The sequence below is a fragment of the Myiozetetes cayanensis genome, unplaced genomic scaffold (assembly GCF_022539395.1).
Source record: "Myiozetetes cayanensis isolate MyiCay16 unplaced genomic scaffold, myiCay2020 scf5-8, whole genome shotgun sequence".
Classification (NCBI taxonomy): domain Eukaryota; kingdom Metazoa; phylum Chordata; class Aves; order Passeriformes; family Tyrannidae; genus Myiozetetes; species Myiozetetes cayanensis.
The window spans coordinates 82,648,047-82,665,384 of NW_026087742.1; the positions used below are offsets into that span (position 1 = coordinate 82,648,047).

General features: G+C 37.1%; 1 protein-coding gene across 1 annotated transcript; it reads left to right on the forward strand.

Annotated features, from left to right (window-relative positions):
- The first annotated feature begins 300 nt into the window (after positions 1–300).
- LOC126648442 (interleukin-5 receptor subunit alpha-like) lies at positions 301–15,223 on the forward strand. The gene is made up of 10 exons (XM_050331383.1): positions 301–403; positions 748–902; positions 1,038–1,185; positions 1,752–1,860; positions 1,947–2,134; positions 4,099–4,235; positions 7,523–7,667; positions 11,352–11,439; positions 12,590–12,677; positions 15,089–15,223. Exons 1-10 carry the CDS (start codon positions 301–303, stop codon positions 15,209–15,211), a joined length of 1,284 nt encoding a protein of 427 aa, XP_050187340.1. The 3' UTR covers positions 15,212–15,223.
- The last annotated feature ends 2,115 nt before the right edge of the window (positions 15,224–17,338 follow it).

Below are 17,338 nucleotides of genomic sequence, written 5' to 3' on the forward strand. Positions count from 1 at the left end.
AGTGTTTCAACAATGCTCTCAGGCTCATGGTGTAATTCTTGGGGTGTCCTGTGCAGGTTCAAGAGTTGGACTTGATGATCCTGATGGGTCCCTTCCAACTCAGCATATTCTATGATTCTATGTTTCTATGTAATTTCATATTTACTTTATATAATTTAGACATCTCTTAAGTGGTTATGTGACCCTTGTATATTATTTCACAGATGCAAAATGGAAACGTCATGTTATAACTGCTTTTTCAACCAAACTCAGAACTAAAGAGTCTCCGTTTCTTCAGACCTGTGGCCCAAAGCACTAGCTATGGCACGTGTTACAGTTGTTCCTGTCATGCTGATATTAAGCTTTTACCAGTTTAAGACACAGTTTTCCACAACTCTGGCAAGTGGACAACACAAAGTAATGGGTAAGTAAAGTATTAAGTAACAGTCCATCCTGCACTGGCCATCCCAGGTGTCTCATCTGAACTTGTTGTCAAGGCACTTCCACAGCCCATGGAGAGAAACGAGGACCTGCAGTAGAAGAGGTGTCCAAGACAGGTAAAACTGAACAACTAATTTTGAGACCTGCAAGTAGGTAAACATGATTCTTACTGCTGAAAGTCATATTCAACAAAGCTCAGAAATCACCTACTCCAGGACCAGAGGTCCTGGTAGAGCTACTGGGTGTGCAAGCCTTGCTGAGAGCCAAATCCTTTGAGTACACAGGAGTGGGCCTCTCTTCCTCTATGTAATATCATTGTAATTGCAGATGTACTTGGGATACATAATGTTCTGTGGATTACCAAGCATGATTCAAGAGTCATTTTGTCCTGGAACAATAACCTGACAAAAGAAGAAACTGAGAAGTACATTGTGAAGTATATTTTGAGTTACAGATTCTTCAATACCACTCAGGAAAGGAAAGTAAGTTCTTCAGTGGTTACACATATTTTAAAGTGAAATAATGTATTGCTTCATTCAGTAGGTGAATTTGCATAATTTCCCCTACAAAACTTAGCATCACACTACCTTCATGCAATTTCTTCTTCCTCCTCTTAGGAAAGACTGCAGGAAAAGAAAAAGATAATACATCTTGAGTTACATTCTGGTTTTAAGGCTAAAGTTAAGACACAGGTTTTCACAAAGGAAACAGAAGATATAATTAAGGAGAGTGACTGGTCAGAATTTACTTACAAGGCACCTGCAGGTCAGCTATTTCCTATGTGTTGTTAAGACATCCAAGCATTTGTGATAATGTCCTGTCTTATTTGGAGACATATAATTTCTGAACTCCCATTATTATCTTCTGCTACTTTTTTTGGTATGGATTTGTTAAGAATATGATCCATAACACCAGAATGCAGAATTATTTCCTTTATTACATGTTCAGATTCAGAGGACTCCAGTTTTGGTGAGCTAAGATGGCAGAACAACCCAACCACTCTCTCCGTTTTCCTTATCAACTCATGTCTCATGAAGATTGGCTTCTGTATCACATGGTTTCAGAAAATCTTAAAAGATCAGAGCTTTTCAGCTTCTATTCTGGACATTTTTTTAAAGTATGTTAGCAAAGCTTTGGTGGTAGAAACAGATGTGCTTCTTGGTTGTCATTGTCTAAAAAGCCAAAAGACCTATTTGTTCTCACCTAGAACTTATTCGTGCTCCCAGAAATAAGGCTACATAATGAGTTTGTAAAGGAAACCTTCATATTGTTATTAGAAAAGCAATATAAAATAAACATAATTCTTTCTTTTTCCCCTTTCCTTGTTGCAGTCTATATTCAGAATCTTTCATGCATCATATATAATATTTCCTTTTTCAATTGTACCTGGGATATCAAAGCAGAAGCTCCTGAAGATATCCAGATCTTTTCTTCATACAGGCAAGTGTCTTGAGCAAAGTAAGTATGAAGCAATGTTTTTGTACCCAAGTGTTTGATTTACAAAACTCATACTTTCCTACTCACAGGCATGTAGGGAAATTGTTTGAATGTCAGCAATATATTAAAAATGCAAGAAAGAAAAATATTGGATGCCATATGAAGGAAATATATTTTCAACCATCAAGGAAAATCAATTTAAACATAACAGTAAGAGATTTCAGAAATAATTCAAGAGAACTGTCTTATTACAAAGCTTTTACACCTCAGGCAATAGGTAAGTATTGTCTATTATCACCTACTATGAAAAATTAATTTATTGGTTATTTCATGGAAAGCAAAAAAAGAAAATAGGCTGACGTGAAAGAATATTAATTCTAACTATTTAGGCATTCATCTCCATGGGAATTTTACACAAAGATGAAACAAAATGGATTATGGTTCAAAGTTCGAGGGTTTTTTTCTCTGATGTAATAACATCATTTATCTATAATTGTCATTTAAAAATAAGAAATAAGCTGGTGTGAGAAAATTATATTTAACACCATTATGCCCTTCTAATCCCTATTTTTTATCTTTCTTATCCTTTTCCTTATTTTTATAGTGCTGAGGAAGCATGTTTAAAAAAGAAAGAGCATAAATAGTCACTGACAAGTCTCATTTATAACCTGAATTTAAGAATATGAATGTTCTCAAACATTAGTAGCACTTTTATTTATTTTTAAGCTAAAAATATCTTGGTAGGTTTTTTTAATTATTGACAGTTTTGAATGATCATATAAAATTATTTTTCCTTACTTCTCTGGGAAGTTTGAATTAATCTCATGGGTAAAAATTCACTTGAATTTTAGCAGACACTGCAGATTCAAATGCCTTTTAAGTTATTAACATGTTGATCGCATTCCAGACCTGCGATGTGGGAATCCGTCATGACTCAAGGGATCGAAAAAATACAAATCAAAACTATCAAAATGTATTCTGAATTAGATCTTATTTATTCTGTTCTAAGACATTAGAATTATTTGTTTTACCTAGAGCTTTACACTACAATCAGAGCCAGTTATAAGCAACATATTATTTTTTTAGGAATTTTCAGAAAATTCAGATTTTCCTGAAAAGATAAAAAAAAGTGGTGGGGGGGGGAGTGAGAGGAGAAGTAATCCACAGGAAGGCTCTATTAGGCGTTTTCATAGTTGATTGGGAAGATGCTTATTTCTAGACTGTCTCCCCAGGGACCACAGGGCTAAGGTGGGCAGGAGTGAGCAGGGGCATAAGTAGGAGGCATCAGGTTGTCTGTTCCCTGCTTCTCTGTCCATCCACTCAGTCTCCTTCCCCCTGCTCAGAACAGCCATCACATCCTCTTCGAGGAGGCCAGGTTTCCAGTGTGTCCTTCCTACCCTTCTTCCCTTCCCACCTTTCCAAACTTTAGCCATCGTGAGGGCTGCACGTCAGCCACAGCTGTTTCAGCCAACAGCTCCTGCTCACCTCTCAGCTCCAGGCAGAAACCCTGTTAGCTCTCCTTGCCTCTTATCCCACTGCCAAGCCTTGGTAGGGCTCAGCAAAATCTGAATGTGCTTGCAGGGGATGTTCTTCACTGTGCAAGTGGTGGACTTGCTCTTGCAAGGCTTCCTTGTAAGTCAGGGCTGTCCTCTCCCTTCAGGGAAGAGTGTACCCTTCAGGTCACACACATGAGGAAGGGTCCTTTGTATTTGGTTCCCCTTATTTAGCAGTACCTGTTACGCTATGAGGAGGGGCAATGGTTTTAATCTGAAGGAGGATTGATTTAATGAGATATAAGAAAGAGGGGTTGGAAGTAGATGATCTTTAAGGTCCCTTCCAACCCAAACCATTCTATGATTTTATGAGGACTACCAAGTGCTAGTGCCCCTTCAGTAATCCTTCTGTGAGAGATGAAATTCCGGTTTTTTCAAAGTAATACTACCAGGCTTGTGGGTGCATTTGGGTTATCCCACAAGACATATGTATCCTACATGGCATGGAGCCTGTAGCAGATGGAGGTCTCCTCAACACCAACACAGACTCTGGAGAGGCCCTGCTCCTCCTGCCCACCCTTGCTACCTTCCCCGAAAAAACCCAGCTGAATGTCTCCTCTGGGTGTGGCAAACCTCAAAATACTCAGCTGTATATTTTAAGAAGTAATGTACTGTGTTAATTTTCCATCAGCATAAATATAAGAAAGAGTATGACGTACAGAAAGTCTCCTTGTGCTCTATTTTTCAGAGAAGCTGAACCCACCAATCAATGTCTCAGTTTCCCTTGAAAACAGAAGTATTAAAATTCACTGGAAACCTCCACCCACTATTGGTTCTGCAAATAACAAGTGCTTTTTGTATCAAGTGAAAATAACAGACCTTAAGGTAGTAAGTTTTTTTGTAATACATTTAGTATGTATAACATAACTTTCATAAAACTAGGCATCCCTTGAATTTAACAGGGATTAATGTCAAAAAAACTTTGAATATATCCCAAGGCCTTTAATAATTAATCCAAATTGTCTTTCTGGTAAAAAATGAAATATCAACACATTTAAAAAATCTTTCAGAGTCAGGCTTGCATTGAAGTGGATTGGATGTGTTTCTCTTCTCATCTTGAATTTTACTTCCACATTACTATTACATAGATTTTATTGACTTTTTTTTTTTTTTAGAAAAAGAAGTATTGATAAAAAGAAAGGTTTAGCAGTACTCTGTTTGTATCTGTAAAGAAAAAAAACCCCTCATATGTTATTTTGTTATTTCTAAATACATCACGAAAAGGATTATTCCTCTTTTTTGGGTACATTATAAGTATTTTAAAATCTTTCATGATGTTGTAACAGCATCTCTTAATCTAGCAGTAAGAAATAGAATAGTGTTGTAGTTTAGGTAATGCCATATGGTGACTAAATTACCCAGTGGCATTTTGAAATTACCTGGACATGAGAACAGAAATGTTTTCATGCATATTTTTATCTGAACTCCCAAAGAGTAGAAAGCAAAGCACTTAATTCAGCATATCGTTAAGTGTGAAGTTCAGATGTGTATTGGAATGTGAATTTTCTGAATCTTTGGTGGTTTTATTCAAGTTGTCATTAACAATGTTTCAAGTTGTCATTGACAATGTTTTTGTTTAAGAACCTAAATTTCGTCTAACACACACCTCAGTCAGTGCTCGGTACTCTAAAAATAAAAGCCTTATCTAAGCTAGTGGCAAACATTTAAAAGACAATAACACCCTGAAGGAATCTATGACTAAATTGATGTGTATCCATTCTTTGTTTGACAGAGTAGAAAGGAGAAGTGCAATGAGTAGACATTAACGATCACATAAAGTTATTGTCATAAATTATAGCAGGGTTCATTAATTCAGATGCAGTGCTAATACTGCTAATCAGCTTCCAGAACAGGGCTGGAAGCATCCAGAAAAAGAGCTCAGGTCTGGCATGGATATGCCAAATCTTCCCAGTTTCCTTCAGGGTTTTCCATCGCAGAGATTGATAGACACCTTTGGAAATAATTACAATTCCCTAAACCACTCGCAAGCCTAATACTTCAAAATCCCTGGCAGAGACTTCCAGGGGCTTGTCCCTGTCTACTCACAAAGCTCCTAATGGTAAAAGGCAAAGAGCAGAGGGAGTGAGGGTGGGTCATGCGGGCTCCTTAGTATTCCGTTCATCAGGGTGCTGGAGCTCTTCTGACTCCCTGTCCATACACACTGATTTACTTCCCCTTTCCAGACCCAGAGTAAGGAGGTGGAAGTAGAGAGGGGTGGGAGTAAGGGGTGCCTTTCCACTGCATGGCTGCGATATGCCCGAGGGGAGCAGAGGGATCCTGCAATAGCCCAGCAGCCTCACTTAAATGGAATAAACTGCTTTTATTTTCCTTCTCTCTCTCTTGCTCCTCTGCTTTGTGCATATCTGCAGGATACAAGCATAGGAGAGGAAAGAGAGGAAAATTCATTGAGGCACAGAAGTGAATAAACACCTACAGAAGTGGAAAATCACGGGGGCACATCAGACAGAAGGGAGGCAACTGCAGCAATAACAAAAAAAGACATACAACGGCACCGACCAAGTGAGAGAGGCTTTAAAGTAGATTTGAGGATAATCAGTTAGTAATGTTTGAAATGGTAGTTACTTAGGCAAGGAACACAAAATGCCTGGGGCTGGGGTGACAAAGTTAAAGAAGAAAACTGGAGCAGTATTACAGGAGACACAGGAGGGAGAAGACAGGAGCAAGCTTTATATTCTGTATCCTGACCAAACCAAGGTCTTAATCACTTCCACAGAGACCTAATGTGTTGAGACACTAGGGAATCCATAAGCAGGCTTGTAGATATTCGTTGAAGAACATGTAAGAGCATAATGATTAAAATATACAAATCTATATTTATTTATTCTGAATACCTGAAGACATGATTTACTGAGTACTTACAAGCACAAATAATAATACTGTGATACAGATTGGAGTTAAGTTTGCAGGTGTCTGGAAACTAGGAAGGCTTGGTAAGTATCATGGGAAACAAGATTAAAATCTGAAATGTTGGGTAAGTCTGAAGTCAACAAGCCAAAATTCAGTACTAAGGAAAATTCTATGATTAGGAAGTACAGGTCAAACATGTCAGTGCAAAATAAGGAATTAAAATATAGGCAGCAATGCAGAACACAAAAGGTCTGTGGATTGCAGAGAACCACAAACTGAGTCAATTATTCCATGTTCTTAGGCAAAGGTCAAATACTATTCAAGTATATATGACTTGCATGTCATATGTAAGATTTAGGCTGTGACTAATTTGCCCTTCCAGCTACTGAGTTTCGCCTTAAGTTTCATATTGTGCTTTGGACACTATAAAATATAAATAAGCACCAGATCTGGAAAAGTCTTAAAGAGAAGAGAAGAGAAAGAAGTGGCATGGTAGACAGGGTCTATGAGGAGAACAGGAGATCACGCTTTCCTAACACCAAAGAAGCAAAGATTCTGTGCCTCCCCATGTCTGAGATTCATACTTTCTACTTCTTTGCAACTTTCTAACATCACTTTTAATTTTTTTTTAAGCAAAAATTTCCTCTCCTGTTCTCTTTTTTTATTCCTTCTTAAATTCTTAACATTGTTTATTTACAGAAGTTTACTTCAATTTTCAAAAGTGATGGATAATTTAGAGACCCCTCTGCTTTAAACTCTACCACTCCATGTTTGACCTTGATCTTTTGAAGTAATATTCTTTCCTTTATAGGCACAATTAAAGATGCTTCAGGATAGTTACAAAAATAGTGAGAATCCTTCAGCTGAAAAACACAAGATTTTATTCTACCAGAGAAGAAAGTGTAGCACACTACCCACATCAAAATCTTAAAACTTTCAGTTTCATAGTTATTGTTTTTGTTCTACACATGGTGTCATAAAACATGAAAAGGGAATCAATGTTTTCAAATGCTTACTGTCCTACTATAAATGATACCTACTTCTATTTTACTAGTTCCAGTCTCCTTTTTCAGTTCTAACACATCAAATAAGAGTCAAATTTGTCTGGACATAAGAACTTGTTTTGAAAATATCTTCCTTCTAGTTAGAAATGCAAATAATAGTATTTGACATTCCTAGATTTATGTCTATATGAACTGCAATGCAAAATCATCCAAAATAACCCCCTAAACCTATCTTGGTAGATTGTAAATGTCACTGAAGAAAACTATAAGTATCCGTTTCATAAACCAGCAAAAAAATGTGCAGCACAAGTGAGGGCAAAGAAAGAGATATGCATAAGAAACAAGATGTGGAGTGAATGGAGTGAGCCAGTGTTTATTCATGGTGGTAAGTTATCATGTACTTGCTTTCGATGAGTTATCTTGTTATGTTATTACCATTCAACGTATTTACCTCATTACTGCCTCTATTCTTCTCCAGGTTGTGTTACTGGGCCTTAACAGTACCTAGGGGTCCATGGCACGCACCAGGCTCACACAGCTTTGCTGTAGGGAAGGAGAACCTTAAGTCTGAGTTCTAATTACATGATCCTAAGGCTGTTTAGCACAGGGCTGTTCTCCTGAGTTAAACTGCACCTGACTCTTGACAGCTGATAGAAAAAAATTATGGTCAGCAGCTGACAAGGTCCCAACACTCTCCTCACTGCCCTGCAAAGGACAGCCCAAGCATCTCTAAAAATCCTTTCAACTGTTGAAACCAAGAAATCTACGGAAGTTGTAACATTCATCAAATCACATAGTCTTTAAGGACTAAGTAAGATTTATTACACTGGGGGAATAATTTCTTATCTGACAGAGGTAGGAATATTTAAATATATGGGCCCTGTCCCCTTCAGCTCACAAGTAAACAACATCCTTGTAATACTTTTCCTTCACCTCCTATGACTAGATTTTAACACTGGTGTACTTGTGCTTTCCATGATGAGAAAAATGCCTCCACAAGTAGGAACTCCCTGATGTCAGTTTAGGTAAAGGGGAAGCAGCATAATTGTGTGATATTGTATTTATAGAGAGAAACTTGTGTCTATGTGTTAACATAAAAAAAAAAAAAAGTACAATGCTATTATCTTTATTTAATGCAATAGCCTGTGTATTTTGGAATATGTCTTTTTGATCTATTGATCTTCAAGTACATACTTACCTGAAGACAAGAAATGCAAAGCTAGATATTATTATTCTTGCAGTGGATTGAATATAAATTCAATTATGGGGTTTACTGGGTTTTGTCTGCCTAGTCTACCAGATGCTCTGCTGAAACCTTCATTGCCTGGATTCATTAATATCATTAATTTAATTTCTAAAGCATTTCACTTGTGAAATAGCAGGAGAGAGAAACCTAATTGTTCTTCATGCTCACTGTGGTTAAGAAGACAAGGCCATCAGTGTCTTGAGTTGCACTTGGGAGATTGTCCTTTCTTCTCGCTGAAGACAGAGAGCCTGGGAGGGGTGTGCCTGCTCTGTCTGCCTGGTGTCAGGCCAAACACATCTGATGTGTAGACAGGGGAAATCTGAAGGGTTTTTCTGGGTGGAGAAATGTAGATTAACTCACTCCCTGCCAGCCTCTCACTAGAAGAAGGAAATGGAGTTAGGAAGTCACCTGTCCTGGTTCCAGCCTGCCAAACCTTGCTCTCAGCAACTCTCCTTCAAATGTTTTCAGCACCATTGCTTTCTCAGCTTCTGATTCAGATGTTGTTGAGGTTCAATAATCACTGCATGTTCCCTCCACTTCAATAAAGTTTATTGTGGACAAGACCACCATTGCACATAAGCTGTAATATCTGCATGTGTTCGGTGCAGCATGATGATTTACCCTGGAGCATACTGCACATATGCATAAGTTCATGTGATGCAGAAATTTCCCTTCTTCCTACTCAGGGAGGATTGGTAGCTCTCATAAAAAGAATCTATCAGTGTATTGCATTGAAGGGTCATGTGCTCAGGGAAAACTCTTTTTCTCTTTTGATGCCTAAAGAAATTTTTTTGTCCATTTTATTTTGTATTCTGTTGAAATTATTTTGTCTGCTTCTAATGTAGAACATGTATAAGTGGATATTATGTGGAGTAACCTGAAAGGAAAAACATCCATTTAATATTTTTATTTCAAAATGTGTCAATTTTTCTGCTGTTGCAGGATCTGTTTCTACTGAAATTCTTGAAGAAGCATGCCGTGACCTGCTTTTTCTTTGCTTTTCCATGACATTCCAGTGTTTCATCCAGGAAATGTGCTACATTTCTTTAAGAATATGTTTTAAAAAGGAGTTTCAACCTCCATTTAAAAAAAAGCTGAAACATCAAAATGAAATAACATAATTCAAAACATAACTAAAATATTTGTTCTGAAATGTTCCTTTGACATGAAAAGAATTTGTTAATTTTCTCATGGGGAACACATTCATTCTCCATTGGAATTAGCATATGCCCTCAAAAAAACCCTCTCAATTTAAACTGAACTGAGATGTTTACTATAGAAACTTTCTGCTAAAAAAAGAAGTGTTGAATCAGCTTTATTAATATGTAAAAACTTTAAATAATTGGTCTAATTTTAAAAGTTGATGAGCATTCACAAATTGCTTTGAAGTTAATAGTAATTCAGAGTTGTTCTGCATTTTTGCAAACCAAGCCACTTGTTTTGGTTTCAAAGTACTGTTATTTGTGACAAAGTTTAAGCATTTGCATCTGAAAAAAAACCACCAGAAAATGAATATATATGCTTCTTTTTCTTGCTATGTTACAAAATGCATAAAGTAGGAAAGCAGGAGGAGCAAATCTCTTTGTGGTTCAGCCACTGCTAAGACCAGAGCTTCCTCTTCTCCCATGTGTGTGCGCAATAGTGGTGAGCAGAATGATGCACAGCAATTACCTCAAACAAAAGAATTTCCTTTACAGAGTCCAGAGATTGTTCAGAAAAAGTTTTCTGAGCCCTCAGCTGCAAAGGCAAGAAGGAAAGAACTCCCTTTTCGTCCTAGAGTGAAAAAGTTTATTCCTATACACAGTTCTGCCCACAAGTTTTTGAGTTTTTTCTTGTTTTCATATCAAATTTGTGGAAATCCGTAACGTCCTTGGTTTAAACTACAGATGGGGTCCAACTCAGAACTCTAGTTCCATTCATTTTCATATTGATTTTGATCTAGACTGATCCTAAACCCACTGTTTAACTGGCCTCAGACTGTTAGCATTTTAAGAGCTGTTCCTGTCTGTTTTTCTTCAAAGTAGTTAGCTCAAGCCAATCCAATCTAGTTGTGGTTCTAAGATTGGATATTAAACGAAAACCAAAATTTGCCAGAAATATCCTTTTGAGTCAACCAAAGACATTTGTATTTTGGCATTTGGGGTATTTTGGAGGAAGAAATTCAATGTATAGAGCAGTAGTATCTGTTGCACAGAATAAAGATGCATTGCTCCCTTTTCTTTAGGACTATGCCAAGCAGGTTTAAAAGAGGTAAGTATAATAGAAACCAAATGTTGCTTCTTGAATCAAAGAGAGTATTTTGTTTGACAAAATGTTTTTATTTTCATTTTTCCGTAAATCAGTTACAGCTGTGAAGGGTTGAGGAGGTAGCAGCAGGAGACTCAGTGTGTGTGGAGATGGGAGGTGGCAGCAGCAGGAATCCAACAGCAGTTGGAGCAGCAGCATGAGTGCCAACAGGAGACAGACAGAGGGGCTGATATCCAGAGAAATCAAGGCTGGATGGAAGTAGCCAGCAGCAAGACAGGCCATGCCCAGCCTATAAGAGCAGAATTTCAGGAAAAATGGGGGTGAAGACTACAGGAGAGGAATGAAGCAAGAAAGTGCTGGATCAAGACTGAGGGCTAAAAGGAGAAGGAAGGAACTGTGCTGAATTCAGATGCCCCTTTCCCCTAAAACGTCTCCAGGAAATGTTTCTTTGAATCTGACAGTTCTGGAATAGTGTAATATTTATGAGTCATCCAACTACTTATAGTTCACCCATTTATGAACTACCCTAGCCTCTGTCATATTATTGACATTATTTTTCCCTCTTCTTTTTTCAAGAAAAGACAGTGGATGTCCTGCTGCTAAGCCTCACATTGTTTTGTCTCCTGATTTTCCTTGGAGGTTTGCTGATGTGTGCATGTAGAAGGTAGTGTACATTTCTGGAAGACTGTATAAATTTCTGGTGGAAGGGACGTCAGGACCAGGGTAAACCATACAATGGATAAAAGTCAAACATGGATCTGCTCACATAAATTATGCTTGCAAGAATAGTTAATTGTGTACATTTCTGACGATTGTTCTAACAAAGGAATGCCAGGCATTATGACCTGCTGAACCTTATAATTCTTATCTCACTGCTCCCACTGCAGTCTCCTGCAGCTCCAGTCTCCCACCCTACTCTCAGATGTTTTTTTTGCCACAATAAGTGACATATCTTAATCTTTCACTGCTGCCTCTCCATCCTCAGTGTGACTTTACCCCATCCTTTTGCAGGTTCTGCATTTAAGACTATCAATGTTGATCATGCCAAAGTTGAACTGCACTTGTCATGTTGCCCAATTTCATTTCATAATCTGTAGGTGTAATGAAAGCAGTTTTTTACTCTAAGCTGGATGGTTTACAAGAAATAAATGAAAAAGGGAACTCAGGGTGACAGAAAGAATTTGCTTCGCTGTATGATAATTACTATTAGTAGAGCAAAGCAATAGTAGTGCTCCTACACCCACTAACAGTTAATGCAGCCAGCTTTCTCCATGTCACTACCTTTTTCTCTGGCTTCATAGCTTTCCTATTGACATGGCAGTGAAGGCTTTCTTGAACTGAAAAATAAACTTGTTCAGGATAGGAAGATAACTCAAGATATCTTATTATTTGGAAGGTGCAGTATGTAAATGGAACCTCTGTTAAAAGTAAATTGATTATTTAGTTAATGATTAAATATTATTCCTGATTCATATAAAAGAAGTTATCAATTTTTAATTATGAAGAGCACACACAGGGGTGACTTCTTAAACTACAGACGTTGTAGCATCCCACGAATTCTCACTTTGCTTGGAAATCATATATTTGTGTATATCCATCAGTTCTCTTAAAACTCTGGCAGGCTAAAAACCAGGCAGGCTGAAGAAGAGCTAAGGAAAATGTTGAGAAAAATGTCTGCAGTGAAATGAGAAAATTATGAAATAGCTTTAGAAGTGGTAGATGCCTGTCTAATTGGAATATGTATTACGAAGCATTATTGACTGATCTGTTCCTGTAGACAATAATAGTCATGAGCCTGTATCACTGTCTTTTAGGTATAGATGCCTGGAAGTTATAACTATGCCTGTTCCACATCCTTCAGATAATATCAAAACTTGGCTAACAGATGAGACTCGTCACCAGGTCTGTCTTTTTTATCTCACTGCATCAACACTCACGATATCACTTGCCATCAGAATGGCACATTACATTTGGAGCAGCCTGTAATTTTTAAGAAAAACTTGGAAAAAAGTATGCAGAACATTTATAGTGAAGCCAGCAGAGAACAGAAAACTTGTAGTGATTACAGGACAATTATCTCAGTAGACAGGATGGAGAAAATCCTCAGGGGACTATTATGTCTGGTGCACCTAAAAGTGCTTCCGTACTCTGAACCAACATTTTACAGAATCACAAAGTCACAGAATATGCTGAGTTGGAAGGAGTGATCACCCTGACTCCCTGAAAATAATCACTTATGGGATATTATTTATATAAGCATGTAGGCCTGCTATCAAAGGGAACTTTTTCCTGGAGATCTGCAAGTCATTGGCTATGTTGTAATAATCGTGCACGTTCTTATTGCAAATAAGAGGAGGGTCCATAATACATGCAATATAACCTACCCCAGCTGTGCCCCTGCTGTGGGACGAAGACATGTACAGAGGTGTGTACTTTGGAAGAGCTGATGTGCTGTGAGGTCAGATGTTTGCTTATCTGATGGCAAAGTATAGGTCAACTGGGCAAGATGGAAACAAAATATTCGCAATATTTTTTGTGACTATCATTAGTGGAGCTCCTTGGCTCTCACAATTCAATGTTTCTTATTGCTGTCTGTCACTGTGTGAATTACAGGAAAAAAAGTGTGTTAGTCAGGTAGTAGTTTAGATCCCTGGAACTCTGTAGAAGCTACACAGTGAACTGTGCTCTGGGAGGCATGGTAAGATGGTCTCTTACCTCATTATCCTACAACACACGAGGAGAAGGCACAGGTGTGCCGAAACTATGTGTTTTTTGGGGAAAACATCATTGAAATAGGAAAATGTAATGAGGATTTTCTCTGCCCTATATGCTCAAAATATTTTTCCAGAGCCTTTGTAGGATTTCTATTAATTTTACTGTATTCTACTGTATTAATGTATTTAAACTGCAATATCAAAATATCTCCTAGTAGCCCATTCAGCAGTGTAACTAACAATCGCCAAGGTGAGATGTTGTGCCATCTTCTTTCCCAAGGAGAAAATGTATGTCATGTAATACTGTGGTTTGGTTTCTAGTATAATACATCTACATGATTGCAAACTCTGACAGAAACCACAGATCATCTCAATTCACAAATCATAATTTGAATTGTGAGGCAAGAGGTACGGAATTTTTTTTTTAATTTTACTTTCTCGAAACAAATTTATTGGAAAAACAATGTGCATATGCTATATAATCATATTACAAATGACAAAATTGAAGTGTTTTGACTTGCACCTGAAGTTCATTCCCCAAGACTTGGGATGGCTCCCAAGAGCAGACTGTGCTCCTCTTATTCTCTGTAGTCATCTTCTCAGAAAAGCTCAAGAGCTACAGATCTAGCCAGAAGCCAAGTCTCCTATTTCTCTCATTTTCAAGATTCAGAGTGATTGCTGTGAAACTTCTGGTCAAAATAATTTGATCCAATTCAACACAAATGTGCCATCTTTATCACCCTTCCTGTGCAAAAATCCTTCTCATCCTTTTTACCAGTAATGGTGTGCAAATTAACTATAATACCTATTTTGGCTATCACATATGGGTTGGCAGAATGTAAAAACAAAATCATCACCATCAAGCTTATATTCTGTATCTCCCTCTCTGCTTGAATTTCATGCACTGCTATTTATGGATCTTAATATTCACTATATAAATAAAAAACTACCACAATTGATGATCACCACAAAAACTATATTTAATATCACTGACAGACAAAGAAGTGATTTCTGTCCCCAAACAGTGTTACCAACACTGAATAAACCAACACTTGACAGCCAGAGCGCAGCATAGCTGAGTCATTACTGTCTAGATGATTGCAACAAGTGACTGAGATGACACTGATCTTGTGACTCAAGTGACTGTAGATGGCACTTCTAGGAAAGATAAATAAAACATATGGAACATATCATTATCTCAAATATTGCTGGCACATGAAATAGCAAAGGACATACTGAAAGTCTTAGGACAACTGTGGGGAATGGCACTGAGATAGGTAATCTGTTTTATCCAACAATGAAATATAAACTCTGAATGTTAGACTGTGACTTTGACATAAACCTTAGGCACATAGTAATGTCATCCTGGAGGGTGTCAAGCAAGAAAATTAAGGCTTAGATCAACTAAGCAAATTTACCTGTGAGCAACTTGTAGATTGAGAGAGTAACTCATAAGATCTCTGTATTCCAGTGGTGACAGAGTAAGTAACCTTTACTAATTCTGGATACATTAATTAAGCAGTGTGCTTGTAATAATATTTTGAATTGGTGATACCATTGAATAAAAATGTTGTGCATTATGTAATTTTTATCCAACAGCAACACATGTCAATGCAAATGGAGATGCACTCAGAGGTTACTATGGGAATACCAAAAGACAATAGAGATGAGAACACTGAACAACAGAAATGTTTGAAGGACTCTGGATTTGAAGACCTATAGAGATGATACACCTTTTTTCTCTGCATGCAAGAGTATGTTTCTGTATGGTGGACAATAATCTAATGGATCTAAGAAAAACTGACATAGAAATTTGGCCTGAGCCAAATAATTTGAAGTGTTTTGTGCTCATGATATTATGTGACTCTTAAAATGAGCTTTGAACCACAAACACAAAGCAGTATATTGCAGTTTAACAACGACTAATCTTCAGCTCAGTAAAATTACAGCATATCAGACAACATGATCTAATTCTGAGGTCCAGTTGGGTTAAAATGAAATTAGAGTTACTGTTTCATAATGAGGCAGTAGCTTCCAAGTACTGTTTAAAATATCAATACTTTTGAAGACTGGTTGTTCATACAAATCTTTTCCTAGCTATTCAAGATCTGATTGAAGTGGTCATGAGAAATGGTGGAAGCAGTAAATGTTTCTGGAAACAGCAGCAGAGTCTCACAAGTGTTCTCTAAAGTTAAAAAAAAAACAAAAAAAAACCACTTTCTGAGCCCCTGCATCGTGTAAACAGACATCAGCAAGAAAGAAGAGATCTGTGTGAAGACATAAAGTCTTCTAATGTTGTGGACTTATTCCTTTGTAGTTAGTAAAAGATTTAAACTTTATAAGAGGTAAAGAAAACAAAGTTTTCTGCAGTATTGTAATTGTTTAAATAGGTTTAACTCAGAGAAGTTAAAGTTCAGAACTGACTAACTACTGCTATTTATTTTTCCCTGTCTTTTTAAAGAATTTTTTTCCTACTGTTTCCATGAGGTGACGAGACATACCAGTTCATTTTCAGGTACACAGCCAGGGCAGATTATTTTAACTCTTAGTCGGGACAGTGTTTATTTGATTAGAAGAGAAGGATTTGATTTTTCAAGGAAGACATTTCTATTTTGTACTTGGGAAATACAAATCAACGGTGGACATAATTTTCTGGAAGGTTTGGAAGATACCTAAAAATTACTTGCTTTCATTAGTGGTAACATTTCTCCATTTCTGAATAATATTGGTTGAAGAAAATAATTGATTACCTTGAAATTTTATATTTTATATTATTGTAGAGGACAATATAAAACTTTTTTCTGTGCTTTTGAAACATTCAGTTTGTAAGATACACTTCTGTGCTGAGTCTTGATTATTCTGAATGTGCTTTTTTTTTTGGTAAAATTTCTCTCTCACCATCTCTGTGGCTAGACAATGAAATTTATACCATTGGACATGGTTCAGACATTTTTTCTCAGGAAGAGGGGAAAGAGTTATTACTTTCAGATAAAAATCATGACAGGAGGTATTTAGAAAGCATCATGAACTTAAAGATTCCTTACTTGGTGAGGATACAGAATTAATCAAATGAAACAATCAGAACATAAGTGACCTAAGTAGGGCAGGGGAGTACCACATATTGGCCACTCACATCTGGAACCCAGATTTTATAGAGTGAAATCAGGCCCCAGGGAATATTATGTTGTTCCTTAAAATACATTTTATATACATATATTTTGTATAGTTTTCGCTTGCAGAGCTTGAAGCCCAAAATCAGTGCCAGAATTTAAAATAAAACAGAGAACACACGCACTAAAATAACTTTATTATTTTGCCTGGAAATAGAAGAATTTTTTCAGAACAAAATTTTCAGATTGAAATTACTTTTCTTGCAATGGGCCTCAGTTTTGGCCAATACACAGAATTTGCCCACATGCACATGACAACCTGAGGAGACACATCACATAAAACAATACTATAATGTGAGTTGTATTGAAAATTAATTCTAAAGTACAAATTTGATAATGCACAACTCAGTATCTGGGCCCTTCCAAGGAACACTTGACTGATGTATTTATAAAATGATATCATTTTTCCTTAAAATAAAATATTATTCTAAACCTATCCAAGACCTGTTGTTCATCAATAGCGTGTTTATGTGCAATATATACATAAAGAAATATAACCTGAAAGCAAAGCTATACTACTCTCAGTATGGCACTACACACTGTAGTATGTACAAAATATTCAGGTAGTTTGCCACCAAGCTAAGTGGTACAGTTGACATGCCTGAGGGACAGGATGTCATCCGGAAGGACAAGCTTTAGGAACTGGCCCATGGGAATCTCGCGAGGTTCAAAAAGGCCA

Bases quoted from the DNA above. Each gene is read 5' to 3' on its own strand.
- LOC126648442 (XM_050331383.1), top strand. From the start codon at position 301: ATGGCACGTGTTACAGTTGTTCCTGTCATGCTGATATTAAGCTTTTAC. The intron at 404-747 runs GTAAGTAAAGTA...TTGTAATTGCAG, and splicing joins TGGACAACACAAAGTAATGG to ATGTACTTGGGATACATAAT. The intron at 12,678-15,088 runs GTCTGTCTTTTT...TTTATCCAACAG, and splicing joins CAGATGAGACTCGTCACCAG to CAACACATGTCAATGCAAAT.